This window comes from Gavialis gangeticus, unplaced genomic scaffold, assembly GCF_001723915.1.
Source record: "Gavialis gangeticus isolate Ggan-Ray unplaced genomic scaffold, GavGan_comp1, whole genome shotgun sequence".
Taxonomy (NCBI): domain Eukaryota; kingdom Metazoa; phylum Chordata; order Crocodylia; family Gavialidae; genus Gavialis; species Gavialis gangeticus.
The window spans coordinates 17,546,149-17,567,421 of NW_017729006.1; the positions used below are offsets into that span (position 1 = coordinate 17,546,149).

The 21,273-nt window shown below is 40.7% G+C and overlaps 2 protein-coding genes across 2 annotated transcripts in view; one reads left to right on the plus strand and one right to left on the minus strand.

The window, feature by feature from the left end:
• Nucleotides 1-524, minus strand: part of KIF15 (kinesin family member 15) — a 65,772-nt gene extending 65,248 nt beyond the window's left edge. Inside the window, exon 1 of the mRNA XM_019508895.1 lies at nt 437-524. Within this exon, the coding sequence (XP_019364440.1) occupies nt 437-455 (19 nt within the window). The 5' untranslated portion in view covers nt 456-524. The remainder of the gene's footprint in view (nt 1-436) is intronic.
• A 91-nt stretch (nt 525-615) lies between these two features.
• On the plus strand, nt 616-17,393 carry KIAA1143 (KIAA1143 ortholog). Its single transcript, XM_019508897.1, has 3 exons — nt 616-785; nt 2,740-2,890; nt 15,325-17,393. Exons 1-3 carry the CDS (start codon nt 678-680, stop codon nt 15,537-15,539), a joined length of 474 nt encoding a protein of 157 aa, XP_019364442.1. The 5' UTR covers nt 616-677; the 3' UTR covers nt 15,540-17,393.
• Nucleotides 17,394-21,273: the final 3,880 nt, after the last annotated feature.

Consider the following 21,273-nt stretch of genomic DNA (forward strand, 5'->3'; position numbering starts at 1 on the left):
CCTATACCCCCCCCCCCCCCTATATCTACATAATACATGCAGACGTACACGCATAGGCACGTATATAGGTGTAACCCATATTGATCAGATGGTACATCCCGGTCGCCGGCTCCCGACGCACAAACTAGAAACCCACTCGAAGTGAATGAGGGGGTCGGTCGCTAACGGGATGGCTAATCACTGAACTAGCCCGGTCCTTCCTTTCCTGCGCAGCAGACGCGGGGGGGTGGAGAGGCGGGAGCCTGGGCAGACCGCGACGCAGCTACTTCCCGCCGAGAGCAGTGCCCACCGCCCCGCTCTCACCCTCTCCCTTTGCTGGAGCCGCCCCCCGGGAAGTGACGAGACCCGCCGAGCCTCCCCCCGTGGGGTCGCTGCCAAGGCAAGGGCAGCCCCCACTCCCCACTCCCCACCCCGGCCCGCTCCGCTCCACTGTCACCTTTGGTCCCGGGCGCCATGGTGCCCGCGCCCGGCGCGACACCGCCGCTCAAGATGGCGGCTGGTTCAAATTTGGCGCTAAGCGCCAGGAAAAGCGGAAGTAGCGTTCCGCCAGGAAGCGGCCTTTGTCACGTGACGAGGGCTGGCCCACCCCGCCACTGTCCGCCCCGCCCCTCTCCTGGCGGAAGTGCGTTGTCCATGCTGCGGCTCGCGGGCCGTTCCCTTGAGAGGCGGCGGCGGCCATGAGCAAGCGGGACCAGGTGTCTTACGTGCCGCCGGCCGAGCCCGCCTTCCTCAGCCGCTTCAAGAAGGAGGTCGGGTACCGCGAGGGGCCCACGGTTGACACCAAGGTAACGGCCTGCTGCGAGGCCCACGTGACGTCACCTCGCCCTCCCCATCAGGGCGGTAGCGTTGAGGCCCCGCCCCTGAGCGCGGGTGCACTGCCCTCCATGGCCACGCCCCCTTCTCGCTTAGTGCGGGGTGTGTCAGGTCCCCCCAGGGGCAGCGGGAAGGGTCTAGCTGCCTCCGTCCAGCCCGCAGTACAATAAGTATTGTATTTGCACTTTATTTTCAACCCTGGTATAATGTACTATCGATAATAGTAAAAGTGTTTAAAATGCACCATAATTTTTGAGGCAGCTCATTGTTGCGGCTTACGCAGAACCCAAGTTGCTCTGAGAGAGTCTTAACCAACATCTGGGTTTGCTGTTGGCGTATTTTTGTGAGTAATTGCCTCAAAATAAAGAAAGGCTTTAAGTTTAACCCAGTTCTCACTCACTCACTGGTGGCTGACAGTAATCAATATCAAGTAAATAAGACTTATTTGCATACTTTTTTTTCAGTGTATGATAGTTTTTCAGGAAATACGATCATTTCATATTTAAGACCTGGCAACACTGCCATCCAGGCTCCCTGCAGGGGTTGGCAGGCAGCCGGGAGAAGAGGCTGGCAGGATGCTCTGAGGCCCCCCCTCCCTCCCCCCGTCTGCCACACATTACATATATTATGCAGTTCATGGGTCATTGCGCGATAAGTGTAGAGTGGCTGCCCTTGCTAAGTCCTTGTTGTGCCCTATAAAGGTCCATAGGGCTTTAAAAAGAGATAGCTGAGCCCCCAAGGCCTGGAATAGACTTCCTCCAGGGGTGGTGGGAGTCTACTTATTATGGACTCTTTTAAGAACCGTTTGGACGGTTATCTTCTTGGGTGATATGACCCCAGCTGACTTCCTGCCCTTGGGGCAGGGGGCTGGACTTGATGATCTTCCGGGGTCCCTTCCAGCCCTAGTGTATATGAAGCCGGCCCCCAGGCTAGTGCTTGAAATGGTGTAACGGCTTTCTAGATGGTTGCTGTCCAGTTTTAATGGTTTAATGTGGGACAGAGCCATTATTGCCATGGCCCTTGCATAGGGGCTGGCAAAGGACAAAACTTCAGCCTCTCACATAGGTTAAAGCAGCGCTTCCCAGGGGGTTGCTTTGTCCTTTCAAGAGTGCCATGGGGCATCATGCAAGGCTAGCACTGTTAGGGGTGCAAACATGATTTGCAAGAGAAACCTCGAGATTTCCCCCAGGAATCCATTTGTGTTTAAACCATCCCAATCTTGGGGAAGGGTAGGGAGGGGAATCTTCCTAAGCTCTTTGTCACAGAAGAATGGCTCTGTTATGTTTCAGGAGCCAAAGAAAACCCAAGTGAAAAAGCCTTGGCATTTTCCAAGGGGTGCCTCGAGCCTAAGAAGGTTGAGAACTGCCTGAGTGAGTGCTGCATCAGCTTACATCTGGCTGCAGTGGCCTCTAAGGTCCTGTCTAGCTGCTTGCGTTCTTAAGCACCGTATTAAAGGGTACAAGCCTGCGCTGGGAAACTGGAGAAACCTTGGTTCTTGGCTTGAGTTACCTTTGTAGTGTTCTTGTGATGGTGAACTTCTGTCATTTTCCTAATGTTTTTCTGAAGCTTTTCTAGTGTGTCTGAACCACAGATTTCTGATTGGACATCAGTCTACGTATAAATGTCAAATAAGTGGAATATATACCTTGTCTTAAGCAGTAGCAGTTCCAGCTGTGTTCATGTATACAAGCATCTGCTGCTTTCTAGCCACTAAAAAGATGGGCATCTGCTCTTCTAGCGTAAGATTTGACTATAGCTTTGTGCCATTTGAGTATTGCGTGTTGGGAAGGCTTGACACTGTCCCTATGTCTTTCCATCTTGAGCTTGCTACAAAAGTTGAACCAGAGGCTAGTCTTCCCAGTACTGTTTGCTTAGGAACTTTGGTTTGGCATGGTCATCAGAGTTGCTTTTGTTGCTCTCATGTAGAGAGAGCAGCTTCCGGTCCCTGAGGAAGATGATGAGAGTGGTAGTGACAAAGAGGATGAGCGCCCACAAGTGGTAGTGCTGAAAAAAGGGGACCTGACTGAAGAAGAGGCACTGAAAATTAAAGAGCAGATCAAAGATGCTTCAAAGTTAGGTATGTACTTAAAACAAACACTGAATCTGAAGCTGCTTGCCCTTTTGCTTTGTGTGTGTGATATATATGTTTGTGTGTGAGCGTGATTGTGTATACACACACACACACGGACAGGGAGGCACTATATGTACGGAGAAAGAGATTTGAATGATGCAAGTTTTATTTTCTACAATTTCCTGTGACCTGTCACTTACTGTTCAGAATTCTTTGTGTAAATAACTTATCCCAGAGGTTCCCAAGCTGAGCTCTGTGGCCCATAGAACAGTTCCATAGTCTCTAGAGAGACCCAGCTAATACAATCATGCTGGTTCTCATTTTTGTTTCCAGCTGTGAGGAATCACTAAGCTAAAATTACTGTGTTTGTGTGAAATTCATTTTGTTGTTCTCTGTGAATAATCTCTTCAGTATGTCTTTCAGTTTTCATCTCCTGTGTTCTGACGTATTTACATGAGCATAGGAAAAACATTTCAAATATGAGACTCGGACCATTAGGTTCTAATTTTAAATCCCTGGTTGACTGCTTTTGTACTCTGCAGTGTTAAAGGATAGTTGATGAACATGCCAAGTTTTTGTTAGGCCCAACAGGGGCAATAAACTTATAGCAAACTGCCTAAAGAAGATGGGGAATGAAAGCAGTCAGTGATAGCAGTAACGGGCATGGCTGGTGTGGAGATAGGGGAGTAGGGGGAGAGTTAAAGGAATTTAGCTTGCTAGAATGTGGAAATGGCCAAGATATATCTGATCACACAATTCTTTTCAGTCCTCACAACACTGAGTACAGCTGATGGGGACTTCCCATTCTAACTACTTTAAATGTGAAGTTCTTGAGTCATATTTCATATGGGGTATTCAATATCTGGATATATGTGTTCCAACATGTGTAAATTTGAACTGGTAGCAAATAAGCATTCAAGTGGCTGGAAGCAACTGCACTACAGTTCTTTTTATAATAAAAACTCCGTGAAGTTTTAGTAGTGAGTTTGAAAGGAACATGAATCTTTTCAAAGTGCAGAAATTCACCCAGACTTTAAGATCAAATGTCCCATTTAATTTATGTCTAACATTAGCTTTTCTAAAAAGAAAGCTGAAACCTTCTTTGATATCGACAACACTGCCTTCAACGTAGCAAAAAATGCACAATTTAAAGAAATTTAATTCAGCCTGAGCACACTTTTTCAGACAAATTTTAACTTCTGTGTACGTAACAAGATACTGCCACTGATGAAATGGGGTAAAAGAAATGAACCAATAGTCATATTAGTACAAGCTGGTTGGCTGAAGGTGAGAAATGATACAGTAATGACCAGGGATGCTGGTTTCAGCTGTGTCGGTCTAAAAGCATGATAACTTTACAGATAACAAGAAAGAAGCAAAATTCAACACCCTGCCTGCAATCGGACACCATCAAGTAACGAGGCTGCTTCAACCTATTGTCTGTGCCTACTTTGCATACTCAAAGAGCAACCTTTTTAAAAATAGACTGTTCTACCCAGGGGAACTCTACCATCTTTTAACTCTCCTGTGTAAGATGAAGTTTCATTTCTACCTGGGAGAACCTTTGCAATCTTTGAATTCTCCTTTGCCTGAGGAAGGGTGTTTGGGTCTGAAAACTTGCAAAGAAAGAATTTTTTTGCTACTATTTAGTTGGTCTAATAAAAGATGTTGTTTCTACCCCAAGAGTTTTGTCTGATAATGATGACCATGAACCTAGATGCAGTATTTTTTCTTGTGTTTAATACTACTCCCAGTTCTAAGTGTGTAAAGAAAACCACAAGAAATTCTACTCAACTTGTTGAAGAGGCCATCCAAGAATGCAAAGACGAAAATGGCAAGGAGGAAGTCTTTGTAAATAGACAATAAATATTTGGTGCAGCAAATGAAATGAGGAAATTTTATGCATGTGGTTACATTGGACGTCTGAGATGTGACTATTCAGCCTGTTATTCAGATATTGTCAACAGGGAGCAAATTTCTGAAATGCATCATGCAATTCACAAAGTTCTCCACAAGCATTAGTTACCTCATGGTGTATAAGCAGGTATTTAATCTATTTCAGATATTTAAGTTTGTTGTCCTGTTTTAAGTACTTGTGACTATACAAGATTCAGTGCACTAAACAGTCCTCCTCTCGTCTCTCCAGCATCTTCAGAGGGGTAGCAATGCAGCTTAGAAGTGCTATTATGTAAATACCTGTACAGCTTGTGTGTTAATTCTATTTAAAATCTGGGACAGTCAGGACCAGCTGTTTACAGCTGTGGTGTGTGGCTTTTTTTTTAAAGAGGCACAAACCCCAGGCTGTATTAATTAAAACTGTTAAGAGTTGCATCTATATGTGTCCGATAATGGTGAATGTTGAAACTTTGGAGAGTTTGAGTCGGGTGTTTCAGTCAAACGTTGTCAGCAGAGGGCTACATAGAGAAGCACTGAAATAAAGAAGATTTCAGAGTGACTTAACAGAATACAGACCGACAATATTACTGTTTCAGTGGAAATGTCTTGATTTAATTAACATCAAAGAATGAAAACTGCTTAAGGACAAAACCAAAAAAAAAAAAAATCCAAAAAACTGAATTTTTTTGGTGTTTAGCCATGCTGAATTTTCCAGATGTCAAGTGTATAAGTGGAGCCCAAAACCGAAAAAGAGGTTGACATAGAACTGCAGGAATTAAATTCCTTTTTCTGCTGTTTTGGTTATCCAGGCTTCTAATACAAATTTGTGCTAATGATGCAAGTTGTTCCTAGTACATTTCAGCAAAATATTGGAAAATTACAGAAATAAAAATCTGAGAGAAAAGAGAACAATGAATTTTTAAAACAATAGCAGAATTCTGAATTTTCATTCCTGTCCAGCAATTCTGGAATCTTTTCTTCATACAGTGGGCACCTATACATGTGCTCTGGGGATGTGGAGAGGGTGTGTTTTAATTATAGCAGCTGTCAGGAGCTGCCCTAATTAACACACCCGTAGCGTCTCATGTATTCAGCGTCCTGCATTTCAAAATAGTGGTGGGGGCAAGCTCGTTTGAACTTTAAAGTGCCCCTGCTACTTTTTGAAATGCGGGGATGCTGAATATACAGGATGCTGCGGGCATTTTAATCAAGTCCACTCTGACGCATTCTAATCGGAACATGTTAGAGCACATGTAAAAGTGCCCATTAAGATTGGATTGGTCAGTATTTCACAATTGGTTAGCTGCTTAAAATGCAAGTAAGCATTATTTATTTCCAAAAGCCAGGTGACAAAGATCAGTATGCTTACCTGTTTAATATACTTAGAGGTTCCATGTCCCAAACTGGAGACTCTTCAATTTTCAGAGCGTTTACAGCTTTAGACTTATTTAAATACACATTTCACATGCTTAATAACATTTTTTTCTTTCAGTTCTGTAAAGCCTGTGTAGATTTGCTTAGAAAAGTAGATACTATCTCAGGAAAATGTTAATATTTTAATTAGTCTGGAAAAGTGGTTAGCATCTTTCACACTATATATCTTCTGTGGAACCAGCTGCTCTGGTAGCCACAGAAATTGTAAATGATCACATTGCGAAGAGAAGTGTTCTGCAGTATTGTGTCTGGAAAGGGATGTGGTCTATTAAAGTCCAGCTGGAAAAGTCCAAGAATAATCTATTTCCCTCAGTAAGGAGAATAACAATTTGTGTAGAATGAAAGTGCATTGGGGTCAGATTAAGGCAGTGGTTTTTCAACGTTTTTAGGCCCTTGGAAAATACTAGCTCTTAACTTTCACTGTTTTTTTTGACTGTGAAAAAATACCAGAGAATTTTTTCTGTTGCAAAAACCTCAGAAAGACCACAACAGGTCAGAATGTTTTTAACACTCTAGATTCCTATTAGAAATCTCTGGGTTTCTTGTACATCATGTGTAGCTGCACCGTGTTAATATTGTGCATCAGCCTTAATGGGATGATAAGTTTATCAGCTGCCCATGGCACACTGGTTGAGAATCACTGGTTTAAATAATCTCTTTCACAGAGGATCATTAAAATTGAAGGATATATGGTATGCAAACTCTGCTGTACAGTTTTTCCCATGCTGCTCAGCCATCAACTTCAGTACCTCTGGTGCACCACCCCTGGTTTTTTGATCTCCAGTGTTAAATCTCACAAATGACTGTTGCTGTGGCAAACTGTTTTTGGTGATATGCAGGCAGACGATTGCGGGGGCACAAAGTGACTAAACTTTGAGGACTGATATTCTCTTATCTGTGTCTCTCTTTGTCCCATGCTGTGGGCCCTTTCTGTTTGCCTGCCAGTTGAGATATTAACAAGTGCATCTTCTGCCTTTGCTGTGTTCGTTGATGGCTAGAATATGATATGTAGATATTTGTTTTTAGGAGTTGGCTTATAGGTAAAGTAGATATTGTATTAGAACAATGGTCCAGGGCAACAGCAAGAGTTAATTTATTTTTAAAAGCATTTTGTCACACAGTTTCACAGCCTTCAGGGAAGACAGGGTGTCTGCATCCAACAGATATACATATCCTGAGAAATTGAAAACATCCTAATTTTATTTTCATAATAGAGATAGGCCTGGCTCCAGTGCCCACTTGCAAAAGCCCTTTGGCTTTCCGGTTTTAGGAGAACAGACCAAATTAGGAGGACACCTAATCCTATACAAATTAGGATGTATATATGTGATAGATTTATGAAAATAGGATTTAGACAGAATGTGTGCAATGTAATGACCACAGGGAGACCCCAACTAGTGATGCCCAAAGATGGAGAGTCGTCAGAGAAGAAAGAATACAAAAGGAGGTGTTTTCAAAACAGTGAGTGGGCAGGTGGCATCAGCCCCCTGACCTCCAAGGTTGCTGACGTCAGACACTGAAGCAAAGAACCTCAAGGTGGTGTTTACTTACCAGCTGGACAGACTACATGCCTTATGTATATTCTGGGCACTGGGGAATTTGTGCAATGTATGTTGTAATAATCTTGCTTGCTTTGCCTGCGTTGGTCTTATTTCCTATCACTGTATCAGTAAAATTTGCCTATTATCAACTGGAGGAGTTATGGTCGATCTGAAGGTTGTGCTCACCTGGAGCAAGGTATTGGGGCTGGGTTGTGAATCAAGTGGCAGCATTCATGTGTGGTCACAGTGGGAGCTAACAAAGGTGGGGCTAGCGTGCTCTGCTGCTGTGTCAAGGCCCATATAGGAAAGTTTTCATGGAAACATTGATGTATGTATTGTATTTCAGTTTCCTGCTCATCTTGATCCTTTGTTCATCTCTGCCCTACCAACCTCATTTTTAGTTAAAAGAGTTCTTTGTAACAGAAGTATTGGTCTGTTATTTTTCTGTACCCAAAAATGATGGATAACTAAGCTGGCATTTTCTGAGGGAACCCTTAAGTCTAAGAAGGTTGAGAACCGTTGTTCTGTACCATTGCATTGATCTGGCAAATGTAGCTGATTAATGTCCTGTTCTTACTTAACCACTTCCTGAGGGACAGTGGAATTTAGTAACTATATGTTAGCTATAACATTAGCCTTTTGTAAATAGAGTCTTGGAGGAGAGCTCTTTAGCTAGAATTTAAGCTTTTAAATGCAAAAAATCAATAGGAAAGTTTTATATCGATGGAGAACTTGATAGAAGCTTTTAAAAAAAGTTGCCATATTTACTAACAAGTCTTTTTTTTCGTAGTTTCATAGTTTGTAGGGTCGGAAGGGATCTGAGCAGATCATCGAGTCTGACCCCCTGCCATGGCAGGAAAGAGTACTGGGGTCAAACAACCCTAGCAAGGTGTACATCTAGCCTCCTCTTAAAGACCCTCAGGGTAGGAGCCAGCACCACTTCTCTTCGAAGTTGGTTCCAGATCCTAGCTGTCCCAACTGTGAAGTAGTGCCTCCTGATATCTAGCCTAAATTTTGCCTAAATTCTCTCTCTCGTATCTTTCTATAAATAAGTACTGTTAGTTCAGAAGTAGTAAAATTGACTTTCTGAGAAATAGTTTCTGATTATGTGCAATTTTAATTGGTACAATATGCTTTCTGCCAGCATTCATTATAATCTCTAGAATTGATTTTTGTGCTGCTTTTCTTGTGTATCTGGCCTGTGGGGCATTATGATATATACAGATGACCAAAACTTGGCAGTAAGCGCGCTTACTCATTCAAAGTCCTTTAATATTATTCCAGACTTGTTCACTTTGCTTGGCAGGAGGGGTGACTGCAGCCTCATCTGTCTCGTTAGAGCATCAGAGCTTCTTCGTTTTCCTAACAAACTTTTTAGCACATTTAATGCCCATGCTGATGTCAAGTTTGTATACAGCAAGTGGCTATATCAAGGCCATTTTATAACTTTGAGGTAAACACCAGTTTAAAGTTAAAATTCAGCATATCTAACCGCTGTCCCCCCCTTTAAACTATTATGGCTTGAATTGATTCCTTAAATGAGTGAGACTGGATACCATGCAAATGAAAATTTTCTTGTCAAGATATCCCATTATAGTTCAATGGGGCAAGTACAGAGGAAGGAAAATAAAGCAGGAGATCTGTTCTCAGTCAGAGTGAGAAATCTCCGCAACAGGAATATATTAACTGTTGTAGTATGACTGATTCCAAGCCCCTTGGAGTCAAGGAAACAATTGAGAAATTCATCAGTCTGCTACAAAACATCTCCATCCTTTTAACAACACAAGTTGCACTTTTTTAAGGGTTTGTGCTTACTACAGTTTCCATAAGCCCCTGCCAATTTCTGTGAGTTTTATTTGTGTTGCCATGCAAATGACCTATGCAAGCAAAAATTGTCTGACTGTATGCCCTGCTCCTAAACAAAAACAAAAAAAAAGGCAATGAGCTAAATATAAAAAATGCTTCTTTCCCCCACTCATCTTGTAAGGTATAAGTTTGTTGCAAAAAAGCCAAGTAAAATTTTCATGAAGTGTTAACTTCTGAATTGTTACTTCTTAAATGTGGAGTTTTCAGCTCAACTTTTGAATGCAGGCCTTTTAACATATGGAATTGGGATCCAGGCAAAAATAAAAACAAAACCCAACAACAAAAACTTCGGTGAAATTCGGTCCTTGTTTTGGCTAGTAATCCTAGCATTTTAGGTGATTTTTTTGTTTTGTTTAATTGAAGAAACTCTTTTTCCTGTTCTCACTTTTTCCAGATCACTTAAATAAGACCATAGCAGCCATGTATTCTCACCTGATTCATTCTCTGTCCAGTACTGCTGACACATTTGAATCGTCAGTACAGAGGTGGTCTCCGTCCATGGATCTAGAATTTCCTAAAAGGGGATATGGCATATTGTCCTTCAGACCATGGGGTGAATGGCAGTTAGGAGTGTTTGAAGTGCTGGCTGAAGACTCCAAGGAGCTGGGGAGGAATCAGGTATTTGTAGGGCAGGGGGGCTGTGGTGCCATCACTGCCACTGCCTCCAGCTGACCGAGATATGAGTGGAGACCCAGAGTTCCCCTTCCTGCTCCACTCCAGCTGTGGTCTTCAAGGAACAGCTGCACAGAGTGCCAGGCTTAGCCAGGGACAGGAGTGGTGGCACACAAGTTCCTCTTTTCAGCCTCTGCTCCTTGGCCAGTACCCGCCACAGTTTCCTCTGCTGGATAGGAGCAGGCACTGGAAGGGGGAACCTGCACGTCATTGCTGCTGTCCCCGACCAAACCCATCACTCCATGCAGCTGCTCCCTGGAGCCCACAGCTGGAGTGGGGCAGGAGAGAGTGCTCACCTCCCTTCTGTCTTGGCTCCCTCACCCTTCCCCTTGTGTCAGTATCTGCTGGAGACAGCAGCGGTAACAGGGTGCCTTCCTCCTTCCAGCATCTGTTCCTGGCCAGCAGGGATCACAGTGGGAAGCAGCAAATACAGAAAAATGTGCCTTTTGCTGCCACTGCCCCCACAATACCTGTATGGCTGCAGCCTGTGAGTGAAGTGGGGCAGGAACTGCTCAGGGGCTTTCTCTGCAGCTGGGTCAGCTGGGGATGGCAGCAGCAGTGGAAGTAGGGAGTGCCCACGCTGGTGCACCTTTCCTGGATCCTCTCTTGGAAAGAAGTACAAAGGTGTATTGACTTGCCAGAAATTATAATCAGAGCTGGAAATTGCACTTGTAATTTTTGGTTCCTTATTTTGTTGTATTGCTATATTTCTCTGTTTTATTATATAGAATGTCTCCATTGGAAACTACAGTATGTTCTCTGGTATCCAGATTGCTTTGAAAGCATTTGCCTAAAGCTGTGCAGATGAGTGAAACTGCAAAAGATCAAAGTCATCTTTCTTAACATGTTGTCTGATTGGTTTATGTAAACAGATCCCTTGTGATGTCAGCAAGGAAATCTGTTGCGTATAGTGTAATATATTACTGGAGTGCTAGGTTGCTAGTTACCAGGCCGCTTGTAATCGCTGCTTATTTTAAGTTAATGCTACCAGTTTGCCACTGAGATAACAGAGGATGTACTGTAGTCAGATTGACATTATCTTATCTAGTTTGTAAACAGACTCCTGGAATGTTCTTACTAACATCCACAGTAGTGACATTACTGGAGGAATTGCAACAGATCTTGGATGTTATGTTGGGAAAACAAATTGTGGTTTCCCATTTAAGATACATTATTTTATTTTATCAAGCTGTTGGCAGAAAAACAGTCACCATTGCAGTTGCACTGAAGCAGTAGTAGTGTATCATATCTTTGCCTACCTAAGGAATACATTTCTCGCTCCTTCACTACTCCATATCAATTATATGTTTGGTTTAAACACTCATGAAATAAGTTGGTAATTCTCCTGCTTCGATTCACATTGAGAATCAAAATGGTGTAACCAATTTGATTTTCCTTAACATGAAAATAATTGAGCAATTTTGTACTTATTAAATGCTTTATGCATAAAAAAGTTGGTATAGTCGCACGATTTAATGGGGCAGTTAAAATTTTCGTCAGACCGACACCTGCTTTCTCTGCATGTAATGTTTAAATAATGAATTTCTCCCTGAGACAGTTCTTATGTATATACTCCATTCAGCATGATGTAACGCCTTCACACTTAAGCTGTTCTGTCCCAGGGACTAAGCACTTGTCATAAAGGTAAGGATCACAGGAGTACATTAATGGCAATACCTTGTTATAATGCTGCAGCAGCAGCAACATTCTGATGAGCTGTATTCTCATAGCTGTGCCAACACATATATGTATACTGGTATGCATAGAAGCCAGGATCCTTCAAGCACTTTACATACATGCATAAAAAGGTATTTTGGGCAGATCAGTGTTTGCAAGACTGAGACCATAGATTAGTTGTAATGTCCTGCTGTGGAAATAGGTATTTTTTTTAAATACAAGAAACTTGTATTTCCTAAAAGACTATAGCTTTGTTTGCCAGATGCAAAAGTCATATTTCATTATCAAGCTTTGGAGATCAAGTTCCTAAACAGGTAGATGGTGGTATGCAACCATAACATAACTTCCAAGGGGGATGATATAGTCTGTATTTTGTTAGTTTAATGGCATGGTATGTTTTGTTGGAAACCTTACAAAATTTTACCCACCCTCCAGAACTATACTGAAATTAGTCTTAAATTGCCTATTAAATATAGGGCAAATTAGTAAACACCGATACATGGAACATAAACTTTTACAGGCAGTCCTCAGACTTACAACACAATTGGTTCCTGAAAACCACATCTTAAGTCAAAACATTGTAACTCGGAACCAATTTTCTCGTAAGAAACAATGTTATAAATGGGGGATTGATTCCTAAACCAAGGCGCAATACCATAATTTCACCCAAAATACTCCAGAATGTTGTACTCGTTCAATTATAGATGAATAATATAGCTACGTTAATGTATTTGTATTGTAAATAGCAATCATATTGATTTGAAAGGACTTCTTTGAGGTGACTTTGCTGGACTTTATGAAAGGCTCTTGTTTGGACTTTTTAAAGGGTTCTTAGCTGGAGTCTTTTCAGGAGTCTTAGCTGCAGGTTTTTCTGGAGTCTTGTCTACTTTCTTACAGAAAGTGTCCAAGGAAGTTTGGATAGATGTTCTCCAAGGAGATGAGCGGTGCAGTGAACTAGTTCACTGGAGTGGTGTCTCGTTGGATCAAGTGTTGTAAAGTCAAAACTGGCATTGTAAAGTTGAAACAGGGTGTCAATTTATAAACGTTGTAAGTCGAGGACTGCCTGTATTTAAAAAAATCATGATTGGTCTGCTGATGAACATACTTACATTTGACAAGCTTTATAGAAACATATATTATTCTGGTAAGTTATCTGAATATTTTCTTTTATCTGTAATGCTTTAAGAATGCAAAAGCACTATTCTTCCAAGAAAAAAAGCTGCTGAGTTAACTTATCTCCTGCAGAAGTGCATGGCCATATTACCAACTCTTATAGAAGTCATTTGCAGAATGGGAGATCTTAATTCTTAAAGCTCAGGCTTGTTCCTAGGAAAGATTTGTGAAGGTGAGAGTTTAAGTAAGCTTCCCTTGATTTTTTTTTTTTTTTTTTTTTAATCACTTAAAAGTGAGGTCTTGGTCTGATCTGTATGGATTCATACCTGATTTGGCACCTAAAATACTAACATAAAAAATGTAATGATTTTTATAGTCAGAACATGTTCTGATTGTTGGTCAACTTTCAACTATGTTTTTGTGATATTTTCTGCAATAATGCTGATTAAAAAAAAGAACTTCTGCTGCAGATCATATGTATTTAAATAAGAAAGGGAACAGGGGAAAAAATCCCTGAGTGTTGATATTATAGTGGCATGGAGGTTATTGTTAAATGGGAATCAATAAACCACAGCTTTGTCAAGCAGTACTATTGTCACCAGGAAGTTCCTATTGCAAAATTGATTTTAGAACAAATTATTCTACTTTGTTAAAAAAAATGCATTGTGCAGGAGAAGCACTGGTTCGTAAATACCTTTCATCTACAAATCATGTAAATTGCAAGCTACTGCAGCAAGAGCTTTTGCTTCTGATTCATTCTTTTATCAGAATGTTTCCGTGATATGTTCATGTAGTAGCTCTTCTCTGCTTCCTTGGCAATGTCAGAATATCTCCCTCTTATTTCAAGTGCACACATCTTCCTTTTCACATCTGGATGAGCAGAATTCATGTGTTCAGCACGGTGACAATATAAATGCACCTACACCTGGCACCTAGTGTAAAAAATGAAAAGACAATAGAACGTTGTACGTAGAAGAAGAGATGGTAAAGGTTTGGGGGCTTTTTTTCCCCGTAATCATCTGAAATTAGCAATGGGACAGAGTTAATAGAAGTAAATGAAAGGTATCCTCAAAGAATAGGTATTTAGCCCTTTAGAGATGCAGATTGTGAAATATTGAAGGCAGTATTATGTTTTTGCAAAAGGTGAAATGGAGGTTGTCCTTTCCTTCTACACATGTGGAGCTAGATCATGTGGAAGCGGTGGTGGCTGGCTCTGCCATTTCCCTTGTTTCTGCCCAGGTGGTAGGGCATTGACTGTCACCATCTCTCCTTCTTTCAACTACAGTATGTTAGAAGGTTTTCTTGGGTTTTTTTAGTATTGTGCTTTGTAGGTGTGTGACAGTTTGAAGTTGCAGCTTTGGAGATTCCCTTGGTATGTGATTGAATCCAGTCCCCTACATTTGCAGGTTATGGCCTATGAAGCCTCTTGCAGTCCTGTGTTCCGAAAGCTCTGGTTGGTGTGAGTAGGATAACTAAAGCAGCCATGAGAGAAGGGATTTCTCAGGCTATTAGGTGGATGAACACCACAGAGCAGTCCTGTTTTTCCTCAAGGTTAAGTACAGAGAGTCAAAAAGTCTGAAGCTGAATTGGTTCAATGTTTGCAGGTTAATCTAAGCTGCATAAATTGAACTAATAAGCAAATGAACAGACATTCACTTTCGATTCTGGAAATGAGGCCACATGCTTGCAGTGGCCCAGGCCAGAAGCTGGGGGGCACTGGAGAACGCCTTCCTGCTGGGCTGAAGGAGACAGCTTGGGCCAACACTAGCCCGCCCACCATGTGAGGGTGGTTCACAAGGGACATGTAAAGCATCCTGGCATGCTGGGCGACTGTGAGTTAACTTGAATCTGGAGGGGATCTGGAACAAGTTCAATAAACCGATGTAACCCAAGTCAGTTAAGTCTGATACTACATCCATCCAGGTTTATCTTAAACTGGTTTTGGCCATTTTGAAAGAGGTTTATGTGCACTGAACTTCTGTTGTCTTACAAATTTGAACCAGTTTCCAATAATTTATACCATCTTGTGTGTAATTTCTGTCCCTAGCCCAAGAGGATTAGCTCATGATGTTTTTACAGCAAAACCTTGACTTCATTTTGGTGAACTTTAATTTATTTTAATTTTTTTGTTTGTTGTTTTTTCGATTTCTAGGGTCTTGTGTCAGTTTTAATTTGGGGCAAAAGAGACATCACCATGTATATGTGACAGGCAGTTCTGATTTTTGCAATCTTTATTTATAGATGAAGAACCAGAACCTTCTGATGGAAAAATTGTGTTCAGGAAGCCATCAAAGCGTTCATCAGAAGAGAAGTTTTTGGGCCTGACTGCAAGTTCAAGTAAGAAGATAAAAGAGTCAAGGAAAAATAGGAGCGAACCAAAAATCTCTCTGAATGCAGCTAAGCAGATCAAAAATAGTAGCCTTCTCTCATTTGATGATGAAGAAGATGATGATTAGTAGTTGTGCATGTCTGAGTCTGGTTCTCTTTCAGTTGGTGTAAAATAATTACCATCAGAGAAATGCAGTATAAAACTGGTGGTTTGGATGCTATTGTATGAGCAGTATTTTTGGACTGCATTTTAAAATAAAACTTAAATGTATGTGTAAAGTAAAATCCATGCAAATGGCTGTTTTTAAGATTCCACTTTAGTAGTAAAAGATGGAAAACTCATCAATATGTTTGCGTTTGCAAGCCAAATGTTTTAAAGTCCTGCCCCCCCCCCCCCCCCCCTTTTTTTTCTTTTCTTTTTAATACACACCAAGACCTGAGTTAATACTATTGCAGGGGGAGTTTGTCCAGTTAGAGTTCATCTCCCTAACAGCCAAAACTATAAGGACTTCAGTAGTTTGCTTTAAGAACTAAAATCTTTGACCCTTACTTAAATAAAACTTGGATCACTGTTGTTTTTTTTTTGCCTCGGTGATCTACACGAGGCGCACATCATGTAGCTCTTACTCAGGACACAATACCCAGTAAAGTCATGAGTTCTAACACATCATCTGCCTTAGTATCAAGTATGTTAAATTTACTTGATTGGAGCTTTTTTGTATGTGTAAGGGTTACAAGACTGGGTCCGTTAGCATTTGTATTGGCTTCTTCATAGGGCAGACTGCATAGAAAGCCAGTTAGTCCACCTTGGATACAGTGGGGCTGGGCTTAGTGTTTGGAAAAAATACTGGATAGAAAATATACTTAGTTGTAGAAAGTTATACGTGTACTCATAATTATGTGGGATATAAAACAGCTTGTTTTAAAAGACTGCATTTAACATTTCAGCTATTAAAAAAAATATTTTTGTCTTGTTTAGCATGGGAAAGTTGTAAGCAGGATATGTTTTGGGAAAAGCTTTTATTTTAATAATGTGAGATACAAAGGGTGCAGACGCATGTATATTTGGAACTCTTTCAAAAGAAGGCAGCAGCTTTGATGTTTTATTGTGTGTGCAGGAGCGGAGAACTATTCAAATGTAGAAAAACTGCTCCCACTATAAGGCTGGAAGTAATGTTAAAGTTAGAGCTGTTCTGTTACGTTTTGACTAGTTTTTATCTAATACGCACATACCAATTATGCATTTTTGAAAGGTTCCCAAAGGTTTGAAAGGGTTTCAAATGTTTGTGTCCACACCCAAAGTCAGACTTGTTGGCTGTGGTGATATCAAGTTTGTACATTCTGCTGTCAAGTAGATGAGCACCCTTCTCTGGGTTATAGAAAAAGGACATGCTGAAATTTGAAAATAATAGTGAAAGCTGATGTGGTTTCTGGGGTAGAGGAAACAGCTGGTACATTACCCTTTGACACTGTTTGGAAGTACTGTGTGTTCCATAATCATAAGTAAACAGATAGGAGACTGTTGTGGGATTACGGGATCAGAGGCCATGAACCTGTTTCATTATGTGACAGAACATGCAGAATGAATGTGACTGTAAAGCTTCATCAAGGAGCTGAACTGAAATTGCTGTGTGAGACAGCTGTTCTAAGTTTTATTTTTGTTAATATTGGTATTAAAACAGTAAATGTGATAAAGAAACTGATCTTTAGTGTATGAATTATTAGTCATCAAAGCATATTTACAAAAGATTTCAGTAGATGGAGCAGGGTTTCTGATCCATCCAAATACGAAGCCTTTTACACTTTTGGGACTTTCAGGCGAGTGAAAATTATTGCAGTTTAAACTATAGTTTGAATATACATCACAATAACTGCCCTGCTGTTAATTACATGAACTCAGTGCACATTAAATGCAAGGTAGTCTGCTCCTCTGTAAAAGAACAGATGTATTCTCAGAAATTAAAACCAAATCTATAATCATATTAGTTCATTTCCATGTTTTGTATTTCAAATTGCTTTAGCAGGTTGGTACTGGAATCACTCGGGTTCAGTATGGTAACATATACAGTTATATTATGGGGATGTTCACTGACTCAAACACATGCAGTACATACACAAGAATATCAGGAACAAAATTTGCCAGTTCTTAATCTGTTTCAAATGATCGCATCTTAATAAACACACTTGCATCCAATGTGTTTATGGAAAATGAACTATGCCCATGAGAAATCTTGTTTAGAATGATGGTTACAGTATGTTGCAGAAACATTTGGACATTTTCTTGGACTGAGAGAGTAAATCATTCTCACTGAGAACCAGTTGAAAGAAAAAGGTAGCTTTAAAAAATGCTTACCTAAACCTTTTCTGGAGCTGTTTGTCAGCACAAAAATACATTGTACATATCTTCCTCTCCCAACCTTGAAAACTCTTCATATCAGCTGGGAGGCATTTCCAGAGACGTGGTTATCAGACTATTAATATTTGCCAGGGATCAGAGGGAACTAGATTTAAAAAAATTAGAGAATCCTATAAACCTACATCTGGTTCTGCATGTTCAAAAGAAGACTGCTAACTTGTTTAGGCACAGTGAATAATTGCATTTAACTAGAATTTTCTTTTCATTAAGCCAGAAGTTATAATATTGAGGAGTGGTAAAGGCGGGGGCGGGTGCGGTTGAAGTGCATTATTATTTATGCAGTTCCACATCTGTTTCACTACAGCAGTATAGTCACAGACCTCTCAAATATCAAACTAGAGGTAGACATGCCAGTTTAGGACAAAAAAACCCCAAAACAGTTATATGCAGGTCTTTATGCGATGTAAGAGGATCTGAAAAAAGGAAGGTGGAATCAAAGCTACTTTCTTTTACTGTGATCTTGATATGTAGCACTCCAAGCAGGAAAAAATGCCCTTTTTGTATTTCAGTTCACCTAGCAATAACTATATAGCTAATTGGATATGTTCTGTTAGGAACTGTGAATGATGCACCAAAGCATTTTAGCCAATTAAATGTGAAAATTCACTGCGCTAGATGTGACACACCAGGAAAATTATACATGTCATCAGCTCAACATGAAACCTGTGAATAAACAGAATTGTTACTTGTTTAGTGAAAATGTACAGTGGAATGATCTTAATCACTTAACGAGCCATCGAAAATCTGTTATCTAATAGCAGTGGCTTTCTCATAATAGGGAAGCAAGCTTTATTGCATGGGATGTGGGATGGGGATTCAAGGTTCTTGGCTTTACTATTGACTTAGGGTGGGTCACTTCCTATTTCCTCATCTGTTGCCTCTTCTATCCAGTGGGGAATATATTTATATCCTTCGAGTGCAGCTCGTTGAGATATGGACAAAAAGTAGAGAGCTAGGTGATATTGATACAGTGTGCCAAATGGAACTCTTTTGTACAGGTTTCACTTCATTTAAAAATATGATTAGGAACTTTTCTTGGTTCAACTGAGACTCTGGGAAATGATTCACTGGTGGCAGTACTAGTTCATATTATACTTATTTGAGCAGTAAGCTGGCACAGTGCCAATAGACTATAGCAGCACTACAGATAGATGCTTGTATAGAGTTAATGTGGACTTCAGTGTGTTTCTCTGTCATGTTATAAGGGTGACATTAGGGCTGTGTCCCCTTTCTTGAGCACTTCCTAGTAAGCAATATTGGTGTCAGTCATGAAGGAGGCAGATTGCTGTGTCTGCAGAAAGAACATCACGTTTTTTTACTAAAACGGACATAATAGGAATAGAAAACAAAATCTGTGGGAATCCTTGTATGCTGACTGAATGGGCCTATTTAAAAAGCACATCCAAAGCTGTGATAGAACAGAAGACACAATGGTGAATAGGGACATTGCCCAAAAAATTCTGTTGCTGCTTGTATATATAGACTTTCAGGAGACTAATAATTTTCTTTCAAAATAAAAAGCAGGAAGAGTTTCTAAATGATCATTTGCATTGGGCATTTGCATTGGGCTAATCAGAAGTTTAGATAGGTGAGAGTCTCTTTTCCACAACTTGTGTCCTGTACTATTCAAAGAGATACTTTATACCATAAATGGGTGCTAAAAGGCTGTACTTTGAGGATGCTCAGAGAAGTACTAGCCTGTGTTCAGCTGTGCTTTAAATATATTTTCTAAAATTTAATTGCAAGACTGTTCATTCTTTTCACTTACAGAGTTGTAAATGTATAATCTTATTATGAGGCTACAGATTTACAATGAATCAAGACATAGCAATGTCATCGTTTCAGTTGATTGTTTCCTTCGTGTTGTGTATTAACTAAGTGATGCTTCACTTGGCCATGTGGGACCGATTTTTATTTTCAAGGACACCTGGCATCCTTGAAAACGAGTCATTACCTTTTGTATGGTACAAGAAATGCAGCCTCAGCCAGTATTGAAGCTAGTTAATAACCTGAACCTTGATCATATTACTCCATTCCCTATTCCCCTGTCAAGATCCATGCCTGAAGTGGATCATCTTTCCATTAACAGGGTAGGTATATTAGCTGCCTCTCCAGAACTCTCACTGTTTCTTATCCCTTAACTTTTAAGTAGACATTTTCCATGCTGTAAAATTTCTGTATCCCTTTTAGGAGATTTGCTAGATATCATGTGTGGCAGGGGTATCCATTGGAATCAGTGTAGAAGCACAGGACTTTTGTGAGATGTGGGATTGGCAGTGGATCCTTCAAGATTTTGAGGATCAGTGAATTTTGGGAGTTAATCCTGGAGTAGCAACTTGGCCTCTACCACTTTCACTCAGTGGAACAATCTTGTGAAAACTTTGAGGTTGCTCTGTCTGGAGGTTTCTCTCTGTTAATCACATCCTGTAGAGAGGACCTCCATGAGAGATGACAATTTTCCCTCTGCTTACTGCCATCACATCCTTCTATCAGTGTGTCAGAAAAGCTTTTTATCTGAGGTACTGACAGCTGGAAAAAAAATTAAGCACAAGTCAACCTCGCAATGTTGGTAGAAAGTATAATGTGGTTTTGCTGCTATTCCTCTCTCTTTGGTAGAGGATTTTACCCCCTTCAACTCCCCTAATACTCCTCAGTTCCTATCTACTAAGCAATGTGTGGGGGTTTGTGCAGATTTAGACTACAGTGTGATATCCTGTAATATATAGGAGTTGCCAAGAGGTCCTTACAGAAACCCCATTGGGTAGCACTAATCACTGTAGAATTTTACTTCTGATATCATAAAAGAAAGTTGCTCCCTGAGGGATAACCAGTAACAATGAACTTTAAACAGGCAGATTATAAAACTAGAAGGAACATGGTTAAAAGCAGGCTGAAGGGCAAAGAAAAATACTTAAAAACCATAGAAATCTGCCTGGAGGTTATTTAAGAACACTGTATCAGAGGCACAGATGGTTTGTATACCTCTGAGCAAAAACATCACGGAAGTCGGGAGAGCGTACTCGCACACTACACATGTAGCCATACTTGTTTTGGAGAAGTTAAAATGCATCCTTGCTTTAAAAAAAAGAAAAGCAAAACCTATGGCTTCAAACTGAGTACAATATTTACTCAAATATAAGAGGCCCCCCCTCAACATGGGGGGAAGCCCCTTTTTGCATACAAGGAAACCTCGCTAAAGACATTGTCTATCAGTAAGCTGCTGCCAAAGAGAGCACGTGCTCAGTAATGGAAACCAACTATGAAGTTGATTAAATACAGCCAGCACTAAACATGACTATAAAACACATGGTTCATATGGAGCAAACATACATGGGGCTGAATCAGCCAAATCAGTTCTAAATTGTAATGACTGAGCAGAGCTCAGTCATTCTAATCTGTGTGACATTACCACTGGCAAGTGTCCTACCTCCCAGACACTTCAGCCT